The sequence below is a fragment of the Sebastes fasciatus genome, chromosome 19 (assembly GCF_043250625.1).
Source record: "Sebastes fasciatus isolate fSebFas1 chromosome 19, fSebFas1.pri, whole genome shotgun sequence".
Lineage (NCBI taxonomy): Eukaryota > Metazoa > Chordata > Actinopteri > Perciformes > Sebastidae > Sebastes > Sebastes fasciatus.
Window position 1 is genome coordinate 2,044,709 of NC_133813.1, and position 27,094 is coordinate 2,071,802.

The 27,094-nt window shown below is 44.5% G+C and overlaps 1 protein-coding gene across 8 annotated transcripts in view; it reads right to left on the reverse strand.

The window, feature by feature from the left end:
- Window positions 1-27,094, reverse strand: part of slc4a5b (solute carrier family 4 member 5b) — a 69,626-nt gene that overhangs the window by 35,679 nt on the left and 6,853 nt on the right. For 7 of the 8 annotated variants that reach the window (XR_012591706.1, XR_012591707.1, XR_012591708.1 and 4 more), the window contains exons 2-4: window positions 10,275-10,389; window positions 5,159-5,223; window positions 4,566-4,793 (exon numbers count right to left, since the gene is read on the reverse strand). Coding sequence is in view for 2 of the 8 variants with exons in the window: in XM_074618417.1 (XP_074474518.1) it covers window positions 4,566-4,793; window positions 5,159-5,223; window positions 10,275-10,279 (298 nt within the window). In the remaining 6 variants the exon portion in view is untranslated. Of the gene's footprint in view, window positions 1-71; window positions 574-4,565; window positions 4,794-5,158; window positions 5,224-10,274; window positions 10,390-27,094 lie in introns of those variants that run through there. The other variant, XR_012591709.1, reaches the window with a different exon arrangement.

Genomic DNA, 27,094 nt, shown 5'->3' on the forward strand with positions numbered 1-27,094 from the left:
GTTTTCAGAATTTGAGTATTGACTTGGTACCGAAGTATCGGTTCTCGTGACATCCCTTATGCCATCTTTACCTATTTGGGAGCCAGGTAGGGTCCAGCTGGAGGCCATAATGGAGGGAAAAGACAGACCAGGGTCCTGCCTGCTCACTGGATCCTCTGACCACCAGAGACAGTTAGACCCAGCTGGAGAGAGATCCTCAGGTTTGCTCTGGCGTCTAGCTTCCTGTCCTCTTGTTGAGGCCGAGTGTCCTCAGCTCTCCACCATGAGTGGAAGAGAAGTAAAACACTCTCACTCCTTCTCACATACGTCCTTTCTGCTCGTTTCACCACTTTGCTGCTTCGACGCTGACTTCTTTGAGATAAATTCTACAGACAGTTCAATTTCAGTTTCAATTATTCCATGTATGATTTGGTGTGCGGTCGCTCTGAGTGGTCAGTCGGAAAAAAAAGGTCTTCTCTAAGCTGCGGCAGAAATCCAGTGAAAGCAGCAAAGAGCCGGAGGCTTTAAGAGGGTTGACACACACCACAGGTCCCTCTAGTACTCTCCTCCCAGAAGTCCAAGCACACACACTCAGACAAACACACTCCAAAAACAGCAAGGACATCCTCACCTACATAACTTCTACTTTCTGCATCAGCCCTGCCTCAGTGCCTCTAACTATCCACCTCAGCTCCTGTATTCGGTGTAAACACTTGGTATGAATCTTGACAGGAATCGGCAAAAATACAAAGCATACCACACACACTAAACACTCACAGTAGCCCCAAATAACACACACACACACACACATATACATGCACACACAGCTTGGAGTTGCTCAGCTCTAATCAGCTTACAGGCTTCAGACTTCATGGCCCTTTGGGAACAGCGACCATGCTGCAAAATATTCATCACCTACATGCCCTGGCAGCTTCGACCTCATCACATCGACCCAACAGCACAGCTCAGGCCTGGGCTTATGCCTCTCTCTACTGTGTGCAGTACATTGATGGGTTTCATTTATTCATTTGAATTAAATCGTCTTTAAACCTGCAGTAGGTAAAGTTTAGTAACAAGGCTAATGGTACGTGTCCACAGGCTCCGTGCTTTCCACACCCCCCATAAATTGTCTATGTAAGCAGCCGCGCAATACATTCTGGTAGCGTGGTGTCGCGATTCGAGAGACTAGGCGTCACGACGCCCGCTCCTTATTTGCATAAAGTTGAGGGCTCATCTACTTTATGCAATCACGGGCGTCCGACGCGACTCGCCGCCTCTCGAAACTCCCGATAATCTTTTTAAATAAACGTTGTTGATCTAAAATAAAGACGGATTCAGCAACTGCGTGGATTATTTCTCACCTCAAATGTTTTCAGAAACACATTTCAGTGAACTATTTACGTGAAATAAGAGAAGAAAGTTTCCAAACGAGCCTCCATACTGGTTCCGGTTTGAAAGCTGGGAGCAGCAGCCCACGGCGGGAAAGCGTTCGTCCAATCAGGAGCCGAGTGCCTTGTTTCTAGGGACAGCACACCAAGCGTCCAATGCTGGGAAGCGTCGTGTCCCCTCGTTATAAAAAACGCCCCTGTGGACACGTATCATGAGAGTCTGCTGCCATGCTAGCAGCTCGCTGAGGCTCTACTTAAACACAGTGACAATGCTAACATGATAAGAAGTTCACCACCTAATGCTGCGTTCCCAGACAACTCTGAAGTCCGAATTTCCCCGGTTGACATTTCCAACTCCCGATCTCCAAGAGCATTTCGCCAAACGTAAATAAAAAACACGGCTGACCGTGACAAACTGATGTTTCTGTGGTAAGTGTACCCACAACTGATCTCTCAGCAGTGCAGAATCAACAGTTGTTTTTTTGTGCAGAGAAGATAACTTTCAGAGATTGTTTACCGTAACCAGCTACCTAATAACGTTTGCGACACATTTTGACATCAACTTACCTGCAGAACAAGTTTTACTATACGAGAGTAGTGCTGGGACGATACACCAATCTCCCGATTCTTTACTATCATGATACTTGGGTGCCGATTCGATATGTATTGCGATTCAATATTACGATTTATTGCTATTTTTGTTAAAGGGACTGTTTGTAACTTTCTAAGCGTATAAATGTACCGGGTCGGGACACATGCACGCTCGCATATGCGCGCTCGCTCTGAAAATATCTAGTGAATGATCAGTGGACCTTTGTGCAGAAATAACTGCTGCAGCTCCTCCAGACCAACAGAGGTTTCCCGTGTCTTGTGAAGTGACGGGGCGCCGCAGAGAGAAACGTTATCGTCTCCCACCAAAACTCCGGCGTCTCCCCCGTTCCCTCCGGCCGCGGTCGGGAGACTGAGGCAGGAAAAGCCAACACTAGGATCAGCATTGATTCATGGAGAGACCTTGGTCTGGACAGCTAACATTACTGCCAAGCAGCTGAAATATAGAGTGATATTGTGCTTTTAGCTGACGTGTGTCTCCTCACTGTTTTGAGCGATGCTCCTTCATGTCTATGTAGAGCGAGCACAAGCGCCAGCAACAGGACGCTGACTTTAGTTGACTTAACGGCTACAGGTGTCGCTGTTAACAAGACATTTCTGAAAGTTACAAATAGTCCCTTTAACTTTTTTTAACATTAGACCATGGGAAAAAGTTGAATCATACACTTCTAAGGACTTCCAGTTAGATCTACATTAAATGTATTGTAATTATCCTGAAGGAGACATAAATGTCTGAAGCAAATTTCATGGCAATCCGTCTAAATCAGGGGTCTCAAACTCGCGGCCTGCGGGCCAATTGCGGCCCGCAAGACGATATTTTGTGGCCCCCACCTTGATATGAAAGTTTAATGTTAGTGCGGCCCGCAAATTTTTTTTTTTTTTATAAAGTTTTTTATAAAGTTTTTTTTGGGGGCATTTTTTCATTTTTATTGACAGGACAGTGGATAGAGTCTTGGAAAGGGGGGAGAGAGAGAGTGGATGCGGAAAGGGCCACAGGCCGGATTCGAACCCGGGCTGCCGCGGTCAGGACCAAGTCTTGTTACATGGGCGCCCGCTCTACCAACTGAGCTAACCAGGCGCCGTCGGCCCGCGAGTTTTATGTGAATGGCAGTTTGCCGTGGAAGGTCCCTTTGTTGCGCGAGCCCGAGCTGAACGAACCTACCAATCACAGCGGGGTATATGGCTCCCGGGGGCGGGCAATCGGCCGGGCTTGATGCAAGCAGAGAAACATTTCACAACAACTATGGCGGCGCCCGTGTAACATCGCATAAACTCGATTAAAGCTTGATTTATACTTCTGCGTTGAATCGACGCCGTAGCCTGACGTGCACCTCTCCAGAAATGTAACTACACGTCGCGGCGACGCAGACCGCAACAGCTGTGATTGGTCCAGTCTCTCAGCGATGCTGAGCGGCCAGGACCAAGTTCTACTTCTCTCTGCCTCCATCTTTTCAATGTTTGTTCACACAAATCCACTCAGATATATTTTCTCTTTTCGGCGTTGCAGTAATATCAGTAAAAGTTCTGTGGTTCAACAGTTATTAGCTCCAACTCCCTCAGTTTCTGTTTGTAGTACAAGAAGAAGAAGGAAACTCATAGAGACGCCGCCGCCAACTAGCGGTTTGGTGGTGTAATTGCAGAGCAACACAAACACAGCAGGCACAACTTTATTGCGGAGTGACACCAAGTGGAATGAATATATATCTTGTCTTTTTCAAAGCCTGCAGTGAAGAGAAAGGTTGGTGACGAGCACAGACAATTTCAGGAAAAGTGGGAGACGCAATAGAGGCCATGTTCAGAAGAACCGTTCATGTTCTTCAATGTTCCATTAATGTTCAGGACAGTTCATGTTCAGAAGAACCCATTCAAGTTAAAGAACTGTTAATAATGACGTTTGAGAAGATTGTTGTTTTTTTTAACAAAGCTTTTTTTGTGGAATACCTGATGCGGCCCAGCCTCACCCAGACTCTGCCTCCAGCGGCCCCCAGGTAAATTGAGTTTGAGACCACTGGTCTAAATAGTTGTTGAGATATTTCACTAAAAACCACAAATGTCAACCTCATGGTGGCGCTAGAGGAAAAGTCAGAGGCTCACCGAGGATTCATTGTCTGAGGATCAGGAACATCTGAACAAAATGTCATCACAATCCATCCAACAGATGTTGAGATATTTCAGTCTGGACTGAATCTCTAGAGTCTCTAGAGATCTGATCAGTAGTTAGTCAGAGTTTGGACGGACGCTACAGGCTGACCGAACATTAATGCGTTGAAGTAGTAGTCACAAAAACTGAAGGTAATGAAGTCCTGTAACCGGTTATATTTTGACTTTATGGCTTTTATACAACGGAGGTTTTACCATATTACTCCTGTCATTTATTCTAATATTTCTTTAATATTTAACTTTAATTTTTGCTGTGTTTGTGTTGTTTGTTTTCTTTTCCTTTGTGTGTTTTTTCCTTGTAAAACAAAGCTAAACAAATGATTATTATTAAATCATTACTATTAGCCTGTTATTTATTATACTGAGTTCAGGATATTACACAATGACATCATGAGACGCACATCTTCTAACAGATATGTAGCTTCTAACCTGATGAGGGGTCGGCGTGCTCGTGACGCTCTGCGCTGCCCTCGTCATCGTCGTAGTGCTCCTCTCTGTCGTGGTAGTATTCGCGGTGCGAGTGTTCACGTTCACGGTGTGTGTGGTGATCGTAGTGCGAGTGCCGTGAGTCACGGTCGGGGTCGCTGCCGTAGGAATGATGTCTGCGCTTCTTCCGTCTGTGGGAAACTGGAACGCCGATGTAGACCGGCTGGGCCTCTGAGAGACAGACAGACAGACAAAGAGACAGAGGGAGAACATGGAAGAGCCGGATCAATACAGGAACGGCTTGTGGAAGGTTGTGAAAGCCTAAAATCTACGATTGTAAAATCGCAAGTTGCGTTAACGCGTTAAATTGTGTTAACTTTGACAGCCTTTATTTTAAAAGTAAAAAGTACTTATTTGTTATTTTACTTCTTAATTTAAGCTTGTCATGCCTGAAAAGCCAAGTAGACCAAACGTCATGACAACTTGCTGAACCTTCATGCTTTACGTACAATACGTGATGACGTCATTTTTGGCTCGCGTACCCTCACGCCGGGGACAATACTGCGAGCATAAACCTAGCTTAGCGGTTTTCTCACCTTCATCATCATCGTAGCGTCTGTGACCTCTACTTCTCCCTCGCTGCAAGTCATGATGATCCATCCTGAAACAAGGAGTGAGAGAGTGAGAGGTTTACTGAGGAAAGATGGACGCTGGTGGAAAGAGAAGAAAAGAAAGGAGAGATGATGATTATCCTTGTTCTTTCTTTGGTTCTCCACCCGTACAAACCTGAACTAAACCATAACACATCACACTTCACTGTCCATCGCCTCCTCTGTTTGTTAAGGTCAGGGAATCCTCCTGGACTTACAGTGACTCTTATTGTACGTATGTGAGCTGCTGGGCCACATGGCAACACATGTGCCACGACAAACCTCAACAGATCGATGGATGACGAGAGGAAAACTCAATGGAAAACCCCAGCTGCCCTTCAGGACCAGACGGTAGCTCAAACAAAGCTGGAAACCAACGGAAACAACTGGGAATTCCCAGCATTCCCTCCAAACTGCAGCTGGACTTTGTCAGGATTCAACGTGAATGGTTTATTTCACTTGCCCGGTTGGGCAAGTAGGTCAGAAATCTACTTGCCACCAAAGTCAATTGGGTTGACATGATTGTTTTACGTCGGCACACAGCGGTGCAGTTTGTAACGTCACACACACATCGTTGTCGTTCTTCAGTGTGAGTGAAGAAGACATAACGCTGCAATTTGCCACAAGTCCAAAATAAGTCGTGGCGGAACAACCGTAAAACATTTGGAACAACTAACTTAATCAGACACTTATTAAAGGGACTATTTGTAACTTTCAGAAATGCTTCTTAACAGCGACACCTGTGGCCGTTAAGTCAACTAAAGTCAGCGTCGGGATCGCGCTTGCTAGCTCTAATTAGACATGAACGAGCATCGCTCAACACAGTGAGGAGACACACGTCAGCTAAAAGCACAATATCACTCTATATTTCAGCTGCTTGGCAGTAATGTTAGCTGACCAGACGAAGGTCTCTGCATGAATCAATGCTGATACTGTGTTTGCTTCTCAGCACAGGCTGAGGCAGCGGGGCTCCGCAGCGAGAAACTCGTCTCCCTCCGCCCGCAGCCGGAGTGAACAGGAAGACACCGGCACCCGGTCGGTAACGAGACGACAAGGTTTCTCTCTGCAGAGTCCCGTCACTTCACAAGACACGGGAAACCTCTGTTGGTCTGGAGGAGCTGCAGCAGTTATTTCTGCACAAACGTCCACTGTGCATTCACTAGATATTCTCAGAGCTAAACTAACTCTTCTGCAGTGTGGAGTGAGCGCGCGTTCACGTCTAGAGGTGGAGCGAGAACGTGAGAATGCGCGCTCTGTCTGAGTGAAGGCAGGCAGGCAGAGGAGCGGGGACGGCGGCCACACGCGAACGCGCATATGTCCCGACCCGGTACATTTATACGCTTAAAAAGTTACAAACAGTCCCTTTAAGCCCTGCTTTGTGCTCTCAGTCATTTGGTAAAAAATAGTCTCATATTTTACTGTTAAATATAATCGTATGCATGATAGATCATATTCTCACACACTAAACTCTTAAAGCAAAGAAAAACTAAGAACTATGAACATTTCTCATGTTTCTCTGCTCAAATAATCTTCCCACATATTCTTGCAGATGTTATCTGTACACAGTGTTCCTGATGGCGAATGTTTCCCCCGCTGCCTTCTATTAGATCAAGTATTTGATTCCTCACGGTGACTGTGGCTTTTATTCTTGTATTTTGTCTTATTCCATTGCAGCTCGTTTTGATTTTGTATTCTCTTTGCTCTTTAATGACTGTTTTTAATTGTATTTAAATGTCGTTTTATGATGTGTTTCTTTTGCACCGTTGACGCTTTGAATCGCCTTGTTGCTGAAATGTTCTTTATAAATAAACTTGCCTCGCCTAAAGCTTGATTTCGTGGAGTTTTCTAGGCTGATCAATAGATGTCATTTCTGATTGCTTACTAGTCCCTGAAGCCTGATCACTGACTGTGAAGGACAGTCACATGAGTGCAGTCATGCACACACACACACACTCATGGGCACAACCATGCACACACACATGGAGTAATGAGAAGTATTCGGTTGTATTGAACAGTTTCAAATGTAGTTAATGATATCAGAAAATAAAGGGCTTCAGGAGGAAGTGTGCAGAAGCTTCTTTTCAAAGTAAACTTTCCCTGCATGTTTGGGGATTACCAAACCTGGATTACCAAACCTGACCAAATCTGTCAGGTCAACCGAGCCCCCTCAAAATGATGTTTACGTGTAACTGCTGAGGGAAAACAGAATGGTTGCCTAGGAGACAAGGTTGGCCAGATATCAGCTCTGCTTCTCTCTCCACATAAATGTCCAAGACATATAGCCACAGATCCAAGGATGCAAGGTGTTAAGAACTACCTTATTCTTAAACATGGCATTCATTATATATTACAGAAATCTGTCAAGCGCTTTTGTCCATTTATGGTCAGTCCATGTATCGTACACAAGTCAAGGAATTTATCGCATAGTTAATCACAATTAAACGCAAATTAATCGCACGTTTTATCTGTTCAAAATGAACCTTAAAGGGAGATTTATCAAGTATTTAATACTCTTATCAACATGGGAGTGGACAAATATGCTGCTTTATGTAAATGTATGTATATATTAATTATTGTAAATCAATAAACACAAATCAATGACAGATATTGATCCAGAAACCCTCACAGGTACTGCATTTAGCATAAAACAATATGCTCCAATCATAACATGGCAAACTGCAGCCCAACAGGCAACAACAGCTGTCAGTGTGTCAGTGTGCTGACTTGACTATGACTTGCCCCAAACTGCATGTGATTATCATAAAGTGGGCATGTCTGTAAAGGGGAGACTCGTGGGTACCCATAGAACCCATTTACATTCACACATCTGGAGGTCAGAGGTCAAGGGACCCCTTTGGAAATGACCATGACAGTTTTTCCTCGCCAAAATTTAGCGTAGTTTTGGAGCGTTATTTAACCTCCTACACGATAAGATAGTATGACATGGTGCGTTAAAGAAATTAGTGCCGATAAAACAAATTTTCCGTGTTATTATGGCGTTAACTTTGACAGCCTTAATGGAAACGTGTCTAGTTAGATAAACACACAGCTACACGGAGGTAAGTCTTGTATTACTGGACGAACTCCAACGAGGGTGCATTGACCCTGCGTTGATTTCCCGGGCTGAGCACAACCATGCCCCGTGGTTACACGCCCAGCCGACTGACGCTCACCAGCGAAGGGGAACAAGCAATCACTTGGTCTAGCCCCCGGCTCGGGAATTAGGCCAACATCCTCTTGTCAATAAAATGTTAAGGGATGCACACTCGCAGCACAATGAAACTCAAAACTGTCTAATTTTTTGCAGTCGGTGCTGACTAGCTACTCAGAGCCAACAATCACACAATGAATGTCTCTCCTTGGAAAGAAACAAAAACATTTAACACTTTATGTTAACTAATTTAAACTTATATTTTGTTTGATGCATATATTTGTACATATTTCTTATTTTATTATCTATTCAAAGCTTTGCACTTCCCTCAATCCATCCTGACACTTTCCTCAAGCATGATTACGTAAACGATGTCCTCTAATGATTCTCATATTATAGCCAGTCTATTTCAGTAGTTCAAATGAGCAAATCACTAAATGTGAGTTGAAAATACATCCTCAAAGACGACAGTATCAGTCAGCCAGATTAAACCTGACAGACTTTTTCCAAATCAAAACAAGTATAAAACAGAAACAAGTCAAACTCACATTGCAATGAAGAGCGTTATAAATGTTTATGTCTTACCTGACGTGAAAGACGAAGCTGAGAAAAACCCAAATCAAGAAGTTGCCGGAGTATTTTTATAAAGTCAAAGTAAAGTACCCTAACTCAGCATAAAACGCTCTTTCAACAATGTTCTGTTTGTAATCTATAGAGCAAAACGCTGAAACTAAACACAGACAAACTGCTCTCAATGACTGTATAGACGATCTGAGTACTGGATACTGGACGCCGCTGGAGTGTCACTTTGTGTGTGTGTGTGTGTGTGTGTGTGTGTGTGTGTGTGTGTGTGTTAGGGGGTTGGGTAGACGGTGTAGAGTGTGATCAGTTCAGTTCACATCTATTCACATTTTCCTCAGGTTTCTATCTTGAGAAAATCATTGAGGATAACGAGTGGTGGAAGGTAACTCAGTAAATTCACTCCAGAACTGTAATTAAGAACAATGTTGAGATATTTGAACTGAACTGAACATATGGATGGATGAACTGTATTTTAGTATTTCCAGTAGTAGGGCTGTCAAAGTTAACGGGATAATAACGTGTTAACGCAAATTTGTTTTAACGCCACTAATTTCTTTAAAGCAACTTGCGATTTTTAGGTTGTAGCGGGCTTATTTTAAACTAGAAAAACCCTGATGAATCCATCGGTAACAAGCATGTCATACTAGCTTGTCGTGAAGGAGGTTAAATAACGCTCCAAACTTGCGCAAAATTTTGGCGAGATACTGGTATTATATGAAAATGACCGAAAAATATCCAAAAACTGACCGAAAAAGGCGGAAGAAAGACAAAAGAAAAGTCCAAAAAATTTCAGAAAAAAGGTCCTAAAAAGGTCAGAAAAATGACTGTAAAATATCCGAAAAATAACCGAAGAATGTCCGAAAAAAAGGCAGAAGAAAAGCCCGAAAAATTACCAAAAAATGGGTACCCACGAGTCTCCCCTTTACAGACATGCCCACTTTATGATAATCACATGCAGTTTGGGGCAAGTCATAGTCAAGTCAGCACACTGACACACTGACAGCTGTTGTTGCCTGTTGGGCTGCAGTTTGCCATGTTATGATTGGAGCATATTGTTTGATGCTAAATGCAGTACCTGTGAGGGTTTCTGGATCAATATCTGTTATTGTTTTGTGTTGTTAATTGATTTACAATAATATATATATCCATACATTTACATAAAGCAGCATATTTGTCCACTCCCATGTTGATAAGATGATTAAATACTGGACTAATCTCCCTTTAAGGTACATTTAGAACAGATACAAAATGTGCGATTAATTTGTGATTAATTGTGATTAAGTATTTTAGCCGATGAGACAACAAATTTATCCACGTTCACATACTAACCACATGGTGGAGCCATGCTCATCATGGCAGCTTGAGGCAGTCAAACACTGGACCAGCCAACTCTTGATCTGTGTCAGCTGGTGTCACCACCAGATGGCTCTGAAGAACTGGTTTCCTGTTGAATAGATGGAGCAGAAGATGATGACTGAAGGTGCTGCCCACCCACTGCTTAGATTATTAATAATCCTCTTACTTTTCTAGACAGCAGAATAAATTATACGCATGAATCACAAAGATGATCTGAGTGAAAACAATCCAAGACAACATTTACAGGACCTACATAGCTGGGATTGAGATTAATTAGTTGTTATGGATTCATATTTCTATGTAAGATAAGACTTAATTGAGCCCCGAGGGTAAATTCACAAAAGCTACGAAAAGAAAACAGACAAAGAACTGAAGAACAAATTAATAAAAAAAAAATAATGGAAATACAAACTTGTATACTTGAGTAATGTACTTACTTTTCCACCACTGAATATAGAAATATAATAGAAATATAATAATGAAACAGTGTGACATACAACTTCTACAATCTCCAAAGACTATTACAACCATCTGGATACCTTTTTTTATTTTTATAAAAAATATATATACATTTTATATTATATATATATATATATTTGGTTGCTATGGTTACAGTGACAAAGACAGTAATGCATTTTTTCTTATTAATTTTATTTTAATTGTGTGTAAATTTACAAAAAGAAAAGCCTAATTTCTTTGTATTTATGAAAGAAATGGAATTATATCTGTCAACAACTTCTTCCTCACAAAACAAAAAAAAGCAATGAAAATAATGAATGTATGCAATATCTTTAACGTTTTTAAGTGAAATTACTGTCATACTCTCACGTGGTCTTTTTATTATTATCTATTTATTTATTTTTATTGTGTGTTTTTTTTAAATTTTATATCGGTTTTGTTTCATTTCTGTTGTCCTTTTATGTTTGTCACAGCTCTTTGTTTATGTTTTCGCTATGCTTCTTTTGAATGTAAATGTTTTTAATGTTTTCTGCTGTTACTATGGATACTGTCATTTTGAAATAATAATGAAAAAAAAACAAATGAAAAAGATAATTCAGTCACCTGAGAATAAAAATCATCAAATCAAGTCCTCCTTCATCGTCTGGTAAACAACAACTTCCAGAAACAATTTAACTCTATCATGGATAACTTTAACATCGAGTTTAAAGTAATAAAACAACGTTTTCTTCTCATTAAAGTACTAAAGTTAACTAGTAAAGCCTTGGGCACACTACCCGCATCAGGAGCGTGTGGTGTCTGCGTCACGTGGTGGCTGCGTGATGCAGGAGTCTGGTGTTCACACTAGACACGTGTTGGCTGCGTGTCGGCTGCATGTCAGCTGTGTTTCTGCTGCTGCTGTCAGCCCTTTCTATCTGCATAGAGTTTGCCTTTTAATGGCCATTTAACTTCATGATAAATATGATTTATATTTATTTTAGACAGAGAAAGGTTCAGAAACGTGTGGTAATTAGTAAATAATAGTAATAATCCACAATTAAAACTCCGTACTGTATTCATTTATGATGCTTTCCAAGTCACTGCATGTTCCACATCACTGTCCGGCACATATTTCAGAGTAAAAGCCTCGTGTTAACAAATGAAGGAATTCTGTGCAAAGAAAACCTGCTTTAGGGCTTTTATTTCTAAATGAAAGCAGGAAGTGTTGATTTAAACCCCAAACTTTATCAATTCTTGGAGCTCTCAAAGTGACTGCGTGTTCCACAGCACTGACTGATCATATTTCAGAATAAAAGCCTTGTGTTAACAAATGAAGGGATTCTGTCTATAGAAAAAACGCCTGAGGGCTTTTATTTTGAAATGAAAGCAGGAAGTGTTGATTTAAAAATAAGTCTTTACTTTTTTTCATCTCTGTAACATATTCACTTTTGGTGCATACACAAGAAACATAAATATAGAATAAAAAAAATAAAATAAAAATATTTTTATAAAAAGTATTAAAAACAACATTTAAAATAAAATAAATAAAATAAATAAAATAAATAAAATAAATAAAATAAATAAAATAAATAATTAGGTCAGAGGTCACGTTGAGAACCCCACAGAGCGTGAAGCTGAACCCACCGAGGAGCCAGATGTTGAGTCCAGATGAAAATAAGCTTGAGTATATTTACTCATCATAATATTTAGAGGTACTTTTACTTTATAATAAAAAAAATATTATTTATAATAATATATTTTATCTGCTGTCAAAGTTAACGTGACAGTAACGCATTAACACAAATTAATTTTAACGCCCTTAATTTCTTAAACGCATTAACGCAACTTGTGATTTTTAGGTTGTAGCGGCTCAGTTTTAAAGCTAGAGTGAAGATGCTGGTATCACATGAAACTATAAAACCTGATGAATCCATCGGTACCAACCATGTCATACTACCTCATGAAGGAGGTTAAATAACGCTCCAAACTTGTGCTGAATTTTGGCGAGGAAAAACTGTCATGGCCATTTTCAAAGGGGTCCCTTGACCTCTGACCTCTAGATGTGTGATTAAAATGGGTTTAACAACAGGGGCGGCTGTGGTTCAGAGGGGAGAGCAGGTTGTCCACCAATCGGATGGTCGGTGGTTCAATTCTAAGCTCCACCAAAATATTTTAGATCAACCTGATCTCCAAAAAACTGATCTGAAACTGAAGTTATTGACAGTATAAATGGTGTTCTGTGTGTATAGTATAAAGGAAACAGTAGAAAGATGTGATTCTGTGGTGTGAGGCTGGACTTGGCTAGACTCTTGTGACCAACTGAATCAGTGTGTTTCAGAAAAAGTAGCTTCACAGTGCTCTTTAGAAGCAGATGGAGTTGGCTTCAGTACTTTCAACTGTCTCTTTGTGTGATCCAACGTTAGGACGGGACTGTTTTCTCAACTTTTACATTTGTGTCTTTCAGTCACTTAACCAAGAGCTGGTTGAAGCCGCTACCCAGCAGGCTCCCAGCAAGGAGATGCAGTATCTCAGGAGAGCCCTGATGGACGTCCAGAAACAGAACTTTGAGCATGCCGCTGAAACCGCTGCCCTGAGGGAGCAGATGGCCGCCAAGGAGTCCAGCTGGGAAGAGGAGAAGATGAGGATCCTGAAGGCTCTCAGGTCAGAGAGACTCATCAGGAAAGAAGCCCAGAAGGGCCTCAAAGGACAGGAGGAGCACAACCCTGACCTCCAGGTTCAATTCCTCCAGACTCCCAGCAACCAGCTGAAGGACTCTCACCAGCACATCACTGAGCCGGCCGCCGAAAACGCTGCCCTGAAGCAGCAGATGGCCGCCAAAGAGTCCCGCTGGGAGCTGAAGAAGAACAAGATCCGGATGGCTCAGAGAGCCATCAGGCTCAGGATACAGGCTCAGATGGACCTGCAGACCAAGGAGCAGGAGAAACAGGAGGTGACCGACTCTCTCAGTCAAAGTCTTCTTGAAAAGCAGAATGAGATTGTGATGGTCAAACAGACTCCCAGCAACCAGCTGAAGGACTCTCACCAGCACATCACTGAGCTGGCCGCCGAAAACACTGCTCTGAAGCAGCAGATGGCCGGCGAGGAGTCCGGCTGGGAGGAGGAGAAGAACAAGATCCTGAAGGCTCTCAGGTCAGAGAGACTCATCAGGAAAGATGCCCAGAGGGACCTCAAAGGACAGGACAAGCAAAACCCTGACCTCCAGGTTCAACTCCTCCAGACTACCAGCAACCAGCTGAAGGACTCTCACCAGCACAACACTGAGCTGGCCGCCGTAAACGCTGCCCTGAGGGAGCAGATGGCCGCCAAGGAGTCCCGCTGGGAGCTGGAGAAGAACAAGATCCTGATACAGGCTCAGAACGACCTGCAGACCAAGGAGCAGGAGAAACAGGAGGTGACCGACTCTCTCAGTCAAAGTCTGCTTGAAAAGCAGAATGAGATCCTGATGGTCAAACAGCTCTGGACTGAAAAGTGTGAAAAGGCCTGTGAAGCGTGGAAGGAGGAGAACAGGGAGATCAGAGAGACCTGTGAGAGAGAGCTCCAATCTGCACTTGATCAAAAGAATCTGATGGTCAAATCTCTGCAGGACGAGTCGGACAGGAAGGTGAGCCAGGTCGTCCTGGAAAAGGATGATCTGATCACCGGATTGACGACGGCCAAGATGGCTCTGGAAGTCCAGACTCTGGAGACCTTTCTCTCCTCATTGTTCTCCCCATCCTCCTTCTGACCATCCCACCCCTTCACCCCCTACACCCCCTCTTGCAAAGATATATAAATAAAAATAACAAAAGAATATATTTTCTATCATCGGACAATTTGTCTTTTTAAAAGTGACAATCCTGAAGATGTCAGTCCTGGTTGATTGAGTGAAAACAGGTGAATGGTGTTCAGAGTTCAGCAGTCGGGAGTCTTTGTTGATTCATGAGCTTCAACTTTTCACAGTTGTGTGCATAGTTTCATTTTTAGTGTTCATACAGTGGAGAAAAACTGTAATACAAACATTATATCCACCACAGATACCCAGTTAGTTACTATTATATATAACTAACCAGACTATATCATAGTATAGAATGCAATAACAAAAATAAAGTTATAGTTTACGTCATTAAAAGGTCATAAAAAGTCATAATATATAGTATGTCATTAAAAAAATATAAAAAGAGCCGCAAATGGAGTAAGACGTACTTTTCAGAGCTCCTGCAGAATCCTGACTAATTTCGTATTTAAACGACATTTAATTTTACCCTCAACTAACCAAGGTGCAGTTAAAGGTCGGTAAAATCGACGTGGATGGCGTCTAATCTGCGCAAATATAAGTACGAGGGCTCATCCACCACAAGGCCCAACACATCCTCGGCGAAGAGTTCAACTAACACCGACCAGGCTTCACCCGCACCCGCGGCTGAACTGACCATGGACATCGCCTCGGTGAAAGCGGATATCCTCTCCTCCATAAGAAAGGACATAACCGCTGTGATGAGTGAACAGCTGAAGAGTTCTCTGGCAGAGTTTTTTGACTTGCTACAGACGGAAATGAGAGCATTGAAAACTGAAATAGCCAACAACACCGCGGTGCTCCGCTCAGATCTCGAGCATGTTAAAGCTAACGTAACAGAGATGGAGGCAGGACTATGCACTTGGTCGGACGAGGTAGTTTTAGTGCAAACATATGTCAGAGATCTCAATAAGCAAGTGGAAGAAAAGTAAAATGTGAAGATATGGAGGGGAGGATGAGAAGAGGTAACATTCGGATCATCGGAGTAGCTGAACAACCTGGATCAAGCTCACCTACGGAGGTTTCTAAACTTCTTAAAGAGGTGCTACAGATGGATAAAGAGGTGCTACAGATGGATAAAGAGGTGCTACAGATGGATAAAGAGGTGCTGCAGATGGATAAAGAGGTGCGGGTGGAGCGCGCACATCGCGGGCTAACACAGAGGAGACCGGGAGACAAGCCACGCGTCATCATCGAAAACCAACAGAACGAGGGAGATGCCGAAAACATCCTAAGGAGGGACCGGGACCGCGGTGGTCAGCTCCGCTACAACGGCAGCCCGATCGCCATATTCCCCGACTACACGGCCGCCGTGGCCAAAGCCAGGTCCGCGTTCACGGACGTCAGGAAGATGCTCCGCGGGAGATCAGGAGTTCGTTATGGAATACTCTTGAAATAGCTGTGTGCTGCTGTGTCTGTAGCTGCTCTAGCACATCCAGGGCAATATAGTTATATACTCTTCATTACAGCGGCTAATTACCCGCTACAGTTATATCTACACTAGTTCTGCTTAAGTACTCACAACTCACTCCTCTTAGAGACTTAACCACACAGATTCAGCTCGGCTAACGCTAGCTGGGCTATCGTATCGTAGCATAACAGTAGCTTAGCAGTAGCTTAGCCGTTAGCGATGGCTTCTCCTTCTCCTGCTCTCCTGTTCTCTCCCTCTCCTGCTCTCTCTCCCTCTCCTGTTCTCTCTCCTTCTCCTGTTCTCTCTCCTTCTCCTGCTCTCCTGTTCTCTCTCCTGCTCTCCTGTTCTCTCTCCTGCTCTCCTGTTCTCTCTCCCTCTCCTGCTCTCTCTCCCTCTCCTGTTCTCTCTCCTGCTCTCCTGTTCTCTCTCCCTCTCCTGCTCTCTCTCCTGCTCTCCTGCTCTCTCTCCCTCTCCTGCTCTCTCTCCCTCTCCTGTTCTCTCTCCTTCTCCTGTTCTCTCTCCTTCTCCTGCTCTCCTGTTCTCTCTCCTTCTCCTGCTCTCTCCTGCTCTCCTGTTCTCTCTCCCTCTCCTGCTCTCTCTCCCTCTCCTGCTCTCTCTCCTGCTCTCCTGTTCTCTCTCCTTCTCCTGCTCTCCTGTTCTCTCTCCCTCTCCTGCTCTCTCTCCCTCTCCTGCTCTCTCTCCCTCTCCTGTTCTCTCTCCTGCTCTCCTGTTCTCTCTCCCTCTCCTGCTCTCTCCCTCTCCCTCTCCTGCTCTCTCCCTCTCCTGTTCTCTCTCCCTCTCCTGCTCTCTCCCTCTCCTGCTCTCCTGTTCTCTCTCTCTCTCCTTCTCCTGCTCTCTCCTGCTCTCCTGTTCTCTCTCCTGTTCTCTCTCCCTCTCCTGCTCTCTCCTGCTCTGTGTGTCTTATGTTTAGTTATTCCTCTGCCTCCTTTAGAGCTAATGGTACATGTATTAGGTGTAGTGCATTCGCTGCATTGGAGGCGAGGGTTAGCGAGTTAGAAGCCCGGTTCTGCACTTTAGCTTTAGCTTCTTCTGTAGTTAGCCAGCCCCTAGCCGGTGCAGACCGGCCAAGCGTAGCTCCTGCTAGCCGTCCCCCGGCAACCCCCGAGCAGCCGGGAGGCTGGGTGACTGTCCGAAGGAAGCGTAGTCGTACCCTGAAGCCCACGGTTAACCACCAACCACTTCACGTTTCTAACAGATATTCCCCTCTCAGCGACACACCCGCTGAGAAACCAACTCTGGTTATCGGGAGCTCCATTTTGCGGAACGTGAAGTTAGCGAAGTCAGCTGCCATAGTTAATTGCATCCCGGGGGCCAGAGCGGGCGACATTGATTCCGTTTTGAAACTGCTGGCTAAGGATAAACGTAAATACAGTAAGATTGTTATTCACGTCGGCGGTAATGACACCCGGTTACGTCGATCGGAGGTCACTAAAGTTAATGTTCAGTCGGTGTGTGCATACGCAAAGACAATGTCGGACTCCGTAGTTTTCTCTGGCCCCCTCCCCAACCTGACCAGTGACGACATGTATAGCCGCATGAAGTCATTCCACAGCTGGCTGTCGAGGTGGTGTCCAGCAAACCATGTGGGCTTCATTGACAATTGGAACTCTTTCTGGGGAATTCCTGGTCTGATTAGGAGAGACGGCATTCATCCTACTTTGGATGGTGCGGCTCTCTTATCCAGAAATCTGACCAAGATTGTTGGTGGAACAAATCCATGACAAACCAGAGGTCCTTCCAGGACGCAGAGCTGTAGTCTGATGGTACGTGTCCACAGGCTCCGTGCTTTCCACGCTCCCCATTCATTGTCTATGCAAGCAGCCGCGCAATGCATTCCAGTAGCGTGGCGTCGCGATTCGAGAGACTAGGCGTGCAGGAAGCCCGCTCCTCATTTGCATAAAGTTGAAGTCCTGGCTACTTTATGCAAATCACGGGCGTCCGACGCGACTCGCCGCCTCTCGAAACTCCCGAAGATCTTTTAAAATAAACGTTGTCGATCCAAAATAAAGACAGATTCATCAACTGCATGGATTATTTCTCGCCTCAAATGTTTTCAGAAACACATTTCGGTGAACTATTTTCGTGAAATAAGAGAAGAAAGTTTCCAAACGAGCCTCCATACTGGTTCCGGTTTAAAGCAGCAGCCAACAGCGGGAAAGCGTTCGTCCAATCAGAAGCCGAGTGCCTTGTTTCTAGGGACAGCCCACCAAGCGTCCAATGTTGGGAAGCGTCGCGTCGCCTCGCGATAAAAAACGCCCCTGTGGACACTAACCATTACACACTGCTCTGCGCTTCCACTAGAGCAGTTACCCACCCATAGCTTAACCCCAAACCTAACGGAGACTGTGTCTGCCCCACCTAAATTAATTAAATCAAAAGTAAACAGAAGAGGAGTTAAACATAATAACCTAATAAAATCTAACACTAGCACTGCAATAAAGCAACAAAACAGGAGAATTAAATGTGGACTCATCTAAAGCTCTACTAGTAAATGATTTAATATCAGATAATCACATTGATTTATTTTGTCTTACTGAAACCTGGCTGTGTCATGAAGAATATGTCAGCCTAAACGAGTCATATTAATACTCACATTCCTCGAGACACCGGCCGAGGAGGTGGAGTTGCAGCCATCTTCGACTCAAGCCTATTGTGGGAGCCAAGTTTAGTATACATGTTTTAGTTTAATAAATAAGCACAATCTGTATTTTATGTAGGTGAGATAAATAAGTGATTTCATTGAATAAGTTAATTCATAGTAATTAATATGTTCAAAGTAATTTAATGAACATTTGATTTAATTCATCTTGATGTAATATCTTTGTGTGTTACTTTGTAAAGGCAACACTATATAAGCTTTCTGTTAGACCGGTGAGTAGGTTACCGTCGCTTTAAGAGAAACAGGCTTCTGGTGCTCATTGAGGTAAAAACAGTGGTTTGTTCAGTTGAGGCTCAAGTTAAGGACCGAGCCACGCGGTTTTCTTACCGTAGTAGTTTGCTAATTAGGAGAACTTAGCTTTGAATAATCCTGTAAGAAGATAATACTCATACACTCTCAATACCACCCCCTACAGTATCCCTCTCTCTCCCTCTGATACCTGATTGTTTTGTTTTCACACTGTTTATATCATGTTTGTTTTTATTCTAACGTTTTATCTATTTCTTTGTTATTATACTATTTGTCTCGCACCAACAAAGCCAAAGAAAATTCCTCGTGTATACCCCTTACACCTGGCAATAAACACCTTTCTCATTCTGATTCTGATACAAAACTGTGGAATAAAGATTTTTGTTTTATCCTGTGGAAGTTTTTCCTTCTCAAGTAAATGCACACGAGTAAATCCAAGGTGACCGTTGAGCTTCAACCCCCACATTTGTAAGAAAACCTGCTCCACTTGGACTAATGAACATTTGTGGAAGGATTTGGAACCTCAAGGAAAGAGGAGTTACAATTACTCCAAGACACAGTGGTTGTGAGGAAAGACATCCTCAGCTCTGCTGATAAAAAGTGCTGTGTCACTCCATGTGGACGAAGCTACTAGCATAACTGGTCCCATGTGTTAGCTAACGGACTAACCCTGACATCATCCAGAGAAATAGACTGTTTCTTGCCGTTAGCCATGCCACTTTGTGGACGGTGATTATCATTAAACACTCTGAACTGTTTCACATTAAGCTAATTTAAGCTTGTTTGCTTAAAGAATGGAGGAAGAAGACGAAGATACAGCTACAGTTATGGATGCTGCTCGGGTGGTGAAAGTCACAGCTAAGGCAACGGAGGAAAAGCTGCAACGTGCTATTAGCTCAAGGAAGGCCAAGCTGGCTAAGCTAACAGGTAAAACAAATCAGATACAGCGATTAATGGACGACGGTGATGACACTAGCTTTACAGTGATTCAAACCAAATTAATGGTGGAGTTAAGCACGCTATTTGAAGAGTTTGGTGATTTGAATTACGATGTTAAAGGGATACTTCGACAAATCTCTGAAGAAGAAATGAACCAAGATGAAGCTAACTGGTTTTTACCTAAGGCTGATGCCTACACGGACTTTGTTGTGAGAGCTAAGGCTTGGATGGATGAGGCTCATCTACGCAGCGTAGAAGCTACAAAATGCAACGAAGAGGTGCAGCCAGGACAGGATGAGCACAACCCTGACCTCCAGGTTCAATTCCTCCAGACTCCCAGCAACCAGCTGAAGGACTCTCACCAGCACATCACTGAGCCGGCCGCCGAAAACGCTGCCCTGAAGCAGCAGATGGCCGCCAAGGAGTCCCGCTGGGAGCTGAAGAAGAACAAGATCCGGATGGCTCAGAGAGCCATCAGGCTCAGGATACAGGCTCAGATGGACCTGCAGACCAAGGAGCAGGAGAAACAGGAGGTGACCGACTCTTCTCAGTCAAAGTCTTCTTGAAAAGCAGAATGAGATTGTGATGGTCAAACAGACTCCCAGCAACCAGCTGAAGGACTCTCACCAGCACATCACTGAGCTGGCCGCCGAAAACACTGCTCTGAAGCAGCAGATGGCCGGCGAGGAGTCCGGCTGGGAGGAGGAGAAGAACAAGATCCTGAAGGCTCTCAGGTCAGAGAGACTCATCAGGAAAGATGCCCAGAGGGACCTCAAAGGACAGGACAAGCAAAACCCTGTTCTCCAGGTTCAACTCCTCCAGACTACCAGCAACCAGCTGAAGGACTCTCACCAGCACAACACTGAGCTGGCCGCCGTAAACGCTGCCCTGAGGGAGCAGATGGCCGCCAAGGAGTCCCGCTGGGAGCTGGAGAAGAACAAGATCCTGATACAGGCTCAGAACGACCTGCAGACCAAGGAACAGGAGAAACAGAAGGTGATCGACTCCCTCAGTCAAAGTCTGCTTGAAAAGCAGAATGAGATCCTGATGGTCAAACAGCTCTGGACTGAAAAGTGTGAAAAGGCCTGTGAAGCTTGGAAGGAGGAGAACAGGGAGATCAGAGAGACCTGTGAGAGAGAGCTCCAATCTGCACTTGATCAAAAGAATCTGATGGTCAAATCTCTGCAGGACGAGTCGGACAGGAAGGTGAGCCAGGTCGTCCTGGAAAAGGATGATCTGATCACCGGATTGACGACGGCCAAGATGGCTCTGGAAGTCCAGACTCTGGAGACCTTTCTCTCCTCATTGTTCTCCCCATCCTCCTTCTGACCATCCCACCCCTTCACCCCCTACACCCCCTCTTGCAAAGATATATAAATAAAAATAACAAAAGAATATATTTTCTATCATCGGACAATTTGTCTTTTTAAAAGTGACAATCCTGAAGATGTCAGTCCTGGTTGATTGAGTGAAAACAGGTGAATCGTGTTCAGAGTTCAGCAGTCGGGAGTCTTTGTTGATTCATGAGCTTCAACTTTTCACAGTTGTGTGCAGTTTCATTTTTAGTGTTCATACAGTGGAGAAAAACTGTAATACAAACATTATATCCACCACAGATACCCAGTTAGTTACTATTATATATAAGTAACCAGACTATATCATAGTATAGAATGCAATAACAAAAATAAAGTTATAGTTTACGTCATTAAAAGTCATAATATATAGTATGTCATTAAAAAAATATGAAAAGAGCCGCAAATGGAGTAAGACGTACTTTTCAGAGCTCCTGCAGAATCCTGACTAATTTCGTATTTAAACGACATTTCATTTTACCCTCAACTAACCAAGGTGCAGTTAAAGGTCGGTAAAATCGACGTGGATGGCGTCTAATCTGCGCAAATATAAGTACGAGGGCTCATCCACCACAAGGCCCAACACATCCTCGGCGAAGAGTTCAACTAACACCGACCAGGCTTCACCCGCACCAAACTGAACTGACCATGGACATCGCCTCGGTGAAAGCGGATATCCTCTCCTCCATAAGAAAGGACATAACCGCTGTGATGAGTGAACAGCTGAAGAGTTCTCTGGCGGAGTTTTTTGACTCGCTACAGACGGAAATGAGAGCATTGAAAACTGAAATAGTCAACAACACCGCGGTGCTCCGCTCAGATCTCGAGCATGTTAAAGCTAACGTAACAGAGATGGAGGCAGGACTATGCACTTGGTCGGACGAGGTAGTTTCAGTGCAAACATATGTCAGAGATCTCAATAAGCAAGTGGAAGAAAAGTAAAATGTGAAGCTATGGAGGGGAGGATGAGAAGAGGTAACATTCGGATCATCGGAGTAGCTGAACAACCTGGATCAAGCTCACCTACGGAGGTTTCTAAACTTCTTAAAGAGGTACTACAGATGGATAAAGAGGTGCTGCAGATGGATAAAGAGGTGCTACAGATGGATAAAGAGGTGCTACAGATGGATAAAGAGGTGCGGGTGGAGCGCGCACATCGCGGGCTAACACAGAGGAGACCGGGAGACAAGCCACGCGTCATCATCGCAAAACTACAGAACGAGGGAGATGCCGAAAACATCCTGAGGAGGGCCCGGGACCGCGGTGGTCAGCTCCGCTACAACGGCAGCCCGATCGCCATATTCCCCGACTACACGGCCGCCGTGGCCAAAGCCAGGTCCGCGTTCACGGACGTCAGGAAGATGCTCCGCGGGAGATCAGGAGTTCGTTATGGAATACTCTTGAAATAGCTGTGTGCTGCTGTGTCTGTAGCTGCTCTAGCACATCCAGGGCAATATAGTTATATACTCTTCATTACAGCGGCTAATTACCCGCTACAGTTATATCTACACTAGTTCTGCTTAAGTACTCACAACTCACTCCTCTTAGAGACTTAACCACACAGATTCAGCTCGGCTAACGCTAGCTGGGCTATCGTACCGTAGCATAACAGCAGCTTAGCAGTAGCTTAGCCGTTAGCGATGGCTTCTCCTTCTCCTGCTCTCCTGTTCTCTCCCTCTCCTGCTCTCTCTCCCTCTCCTGTTCTCTCTCCTTCTCCTGCTCTCTCCTGCTCTCTCCTGCTCTCCTGTTCTCTCCCTCTCCTGCTCTCTCTCCTGCTCTCCTGTTCTCTCCTGCTCTCCTGTTCTCTCCCTCTCCTGCTCTCTCTCCCTCTCCTGTTCTCTCCTGCTCTCTCCTGCTCTCTCTCTCTCTCCTGCTCTCTCCTGCTCTCTCTCTCTCTCCTGCTCTCTCTCTCTCTCCCTCTCCTGTTCTCTCTCCCTCTCCTGTTCTCTCTCCCTCTCCTGCTCTCCTGTTCTCTCTCCCTCTCCTGCTCTCTCCTGCTCTGTGTGTCTCATGTTTAGTTATTCCTCTGCCTCCTTTAGAGCTAATGGTACATGTATTAGGTGTAGTGCATTCGCTGCATTGGAGGCGAGGGTTAGTGAGTTAGAAGCCCGGTTCTGCGCTTCAGCTTCTTCTGTAGTTAGCCAGCCCCTAGCCGGTGCAGACCGGCCAAGCTTAGCTCCTGCTAGCCGTCCCCCGGCAACCCCCGAGCAGCCGGGAGGCTGGGTGACTGTCCGAAGGACGCATAGTCGTACCCTGAAGCCCACGGTTCACCACCAACCACTTCACGTTTCAAACAGATATTCCCCTCTCAGCGACACACCCGCTGAGAAACCAACTCTGGTTATCGGGAGCTCCATTTTGCGGAACGTGAAGTTAGCGAAGTCAGCTGCCATAGTTAATTGCATCCCGGGGGCCAGAGCGGGCGACATTGAATCCGTTTTTGAAACTGCTGGCTAAGGATAAACATAAATACAGTAAGATTGTTATTCACGTCGGCGGTAATGACACCCGGTTACGTCGATTGGAGGTCACTAAAGTTAATGTTCAGTCGGTGTGTGCATACGCAAAGACAATGTCGGACTCCGTAGTTTTCTCTGGTCCCCTCCCCAATTTGACCAGCGACGACATGTATAGCCGCATGAAGTCATTCCACAGCTGGCTGTCGAGGTGGTGTCCAGCAAACCATGTGGGCTTCATTGACAATTGGAACTCTTTCTGGGGAATTCCTGGTCTGATTAGGAGAGACGGCATTCATCCTACTTTGGATGGTGCGGCTCTCTTATCCAGAAATCTGACCAAGATTGTTGGTGGAACAAATCCATGACAAACCAGAGGTCCTTCCAGGACGCAGAGCTGTAGTCTGATGGTACGTGTCCACAGGCTCCGTGCTTTCCACGCTCCCCATTCATTGTCTATGCAAGCAGCCGCGCAATGCATTCCGGTAGCGTGGCGTCGCGATTCGAGAGACTAGGCGTGCAGGAAGCCCGCTCCTCATTTGCATTAAGTTGAAGTCCTGGCTACTTTATGCAAATCACGGGCGTCCGACGCGACTCGCCGCCTCTCGAAACTCCCGAAGATCTTTTAAAATAAACGTTGTCGATCCAAAATAAAGACAGATTCATCAACTGCATGGATTATTTCTCGCCTCAAATGTTTTCAGAAACACATTTCGGTGAACTATTTTCGTGAAATAAGAGAAGAAAGTTTCCAAACGAGCCTCCATACTGGTTCCGGTTTAAAGCAGCAGCCAACAGCGGGAAAGCGTTCGTCCAATCAGAAGCCGAGTGCCTTGTTTCTAGGGACAGCCCACCAAGCGTCCAATGTTGGGAAGCGTCGCGTCGCCTCGCGATAAAAAACGCCCCTGTGGACACTAACCATTACACACTGCTCTGCGCTTCCACTAGAGCAGTTACCCACCCATAGCTTAACCCCAAACCTAACGGAGACTGTGTCTGCCCCACCTAAATTAATTAAATCAAAAGTAAACAGAAGAGGAGTTAAACATAATAACCTAATAAAATCTAACACTAGCACTGCAATAAAGCAACAAAACAGGAGAATTAAATGTGGACTCATCTAAAGCTCTACTAGTAAATTATTTAATATCAGATAATCACATTGATTTATTTTGTCTTACTGAAACCTGGCTGTGTCATGAAGAATATGTCAGTCATATTAATACTCACATTCCTCGAGACACCGGCCGAGGAGGTGGAGTTGCAGCCATCTTCGACTCAAGCCTATTGTGGGAGCCAAGTTTAGTATACATGTTTTAGTTTAATAAATAAGCACAATCTGTATTTTATGTAGGTGAGATAAATAAGTGATTTCATTGAATAAGTTAATTCATAGTAATTAATATGTTAAAAGGTTCAAAGTAATTTAATGAACATTTGATTTAATTCATCTTGATGTAATATCTTTGTGTGTTACTTTGTAAAGGCAACACTATATAAGCTTTCTGTTAGACCGGTGAGTAGGTTACCGTCGCTTTAAGAGAAACAGGCTTCTGGTGCTCATTGAGGTAAAAACAGTGGTTTGTTCAGTTGAGGCTCAAGTTAAGGACCGAGCCACGCGGTTTTCTTACCGTAGTAGTTTGCTAATTAGGAGAACTTAGCTTTGAATAATCCTGTAAGAAGATAATACTCATACACTCTCAATACCACCCCCTACAGTATCCCTCTCTCTCCCTCTGATACCTGATTGTTTTGTTTGCACACTGTTTATATCATGTTTGTTTTTTAGCTTATTTTGTAAATTGTACATTTTTATTCTTATTTTATTCTTATTTTATTCTAACGTTTTATCTATTTCTTTGTTATTATACTATTTGTCTCGCACCAACAAAGCCAAAGAAAATTCCTCGTGTATACCCCTTACACCTGGCAATAAACACCTTTCTCATTCTGATTCTGATACAAAACTGTGGAATAAAGATTTTTGTTTTATCCTGTGGAAGTTTTTCCTTCTCAAGTAAATGCACACGAGTAAATCCAAGGTGACCGTTGAGCTTCAACCCCCACATTTGTAAGAAAACCTGCTCCACTTGGACTAATGAACATTTGTGGAAGGATTTGGAACCTCAAGGAAAGAGGAGTTACAATTACTCCAAGAGACAGTGGTTGTGAGGAAAGACATCCTCAGCTCTGCTGATAAAAAGTGCTGTGTCACTCCATGTGGACGAAGCTACTAGCATAACTGGTCCCATGTGTTAGCTAACGGACTAACCCTGACACCATCCAGAGAAATAGACTGTTTCTTGCCGTTAGCCATGCCACTTTGTGGACGGTGATTATCATTAAAGACTCTGAACTGTTTCACATTAAGCTAATTTAAGCTTGTTTGCTTAAAGAATGGAGGAAGAAGACGAAGATACAGCTACAGTTATGGATGCTGCTCGGGTGGTGAAAGTCACAGCTAAGGCAACGGAGGAAAAGCTGCAACGTGCTATTAGCTCAAGGAAGGCCAAGCTGGCTAAGCTAACAGGTAAAACAAATCAGATACAGCGATTAATGGACGACGGTGATGACACTAGCTTTACAGTGATTCAAACCAAATTAATGGTGGAGTTAAGCACGCTATTTGAAGAGTTTGGTGATTTGAATTACGATGTTAAAGGGATACTTCGACAAATCTCTGAAGAAGAAATGAACCAAGATGAAGCTAACTGGCTTTTACCTAAGGCTGATGCCTACACGGACTTTGTTGTGAGAGCTAAGGCTTGGATGGATGAGGCTCATCTACGCAGCGTAGAAGCTACAAAATGCAACGAAGAGGTGCAGCCAGGACAGGATGAGCACAACCCTGACCTCCAGGTTCAATTCCTCCAGACTCCCAGCAACCAGCTGAAGGACTCTCACCAGCACATCACTGAGCCGGCCGCCGAAAACGCTGCCCTGAAGCAGCAGATGGCCGCCAAGGAGTCCCGCTGGGAGCTGAAGAAGAACAAGATCCGGATGGCTCAGAGAGCCATCAGGCTCAGGATACAGGCTCAGATGGACCTGCAGACCAAGGAGCAGGAGAAACAGGAGGTGACCGACTCTTCTCAGTCAAAGTCTTCTTGAAAAGCAGAATGAGATTGTGATGGTCAAACAGACTCCCAGCAACCAGCTGAAGGACTCTCACCAGCACATCACTGAGCTGGCCGCCGAAAACACTGCTCTGAAGCAGCAGATGGCCGGCGAGGAGTCCGGCTGGTAGGAGGAGAAGAACAAGATCCTGAAGGCTCTCAGGTCAGAGAGACTCATCAGGAAAGATGCCCAGAGGGACCTCAAAGGACAGGACAAGCAAAACCCTGTTCTCCAGGTTCAACTCCTCCAGACTACCAGCAACCAGCTGAAGGACTCTCACCAGCACAACACTGAGCCGGCCGCCGTAAACGCTGCCCTGAGGGAGCAGATGGCCGCAGGACGAGTCGGACAGGAAGGTGAG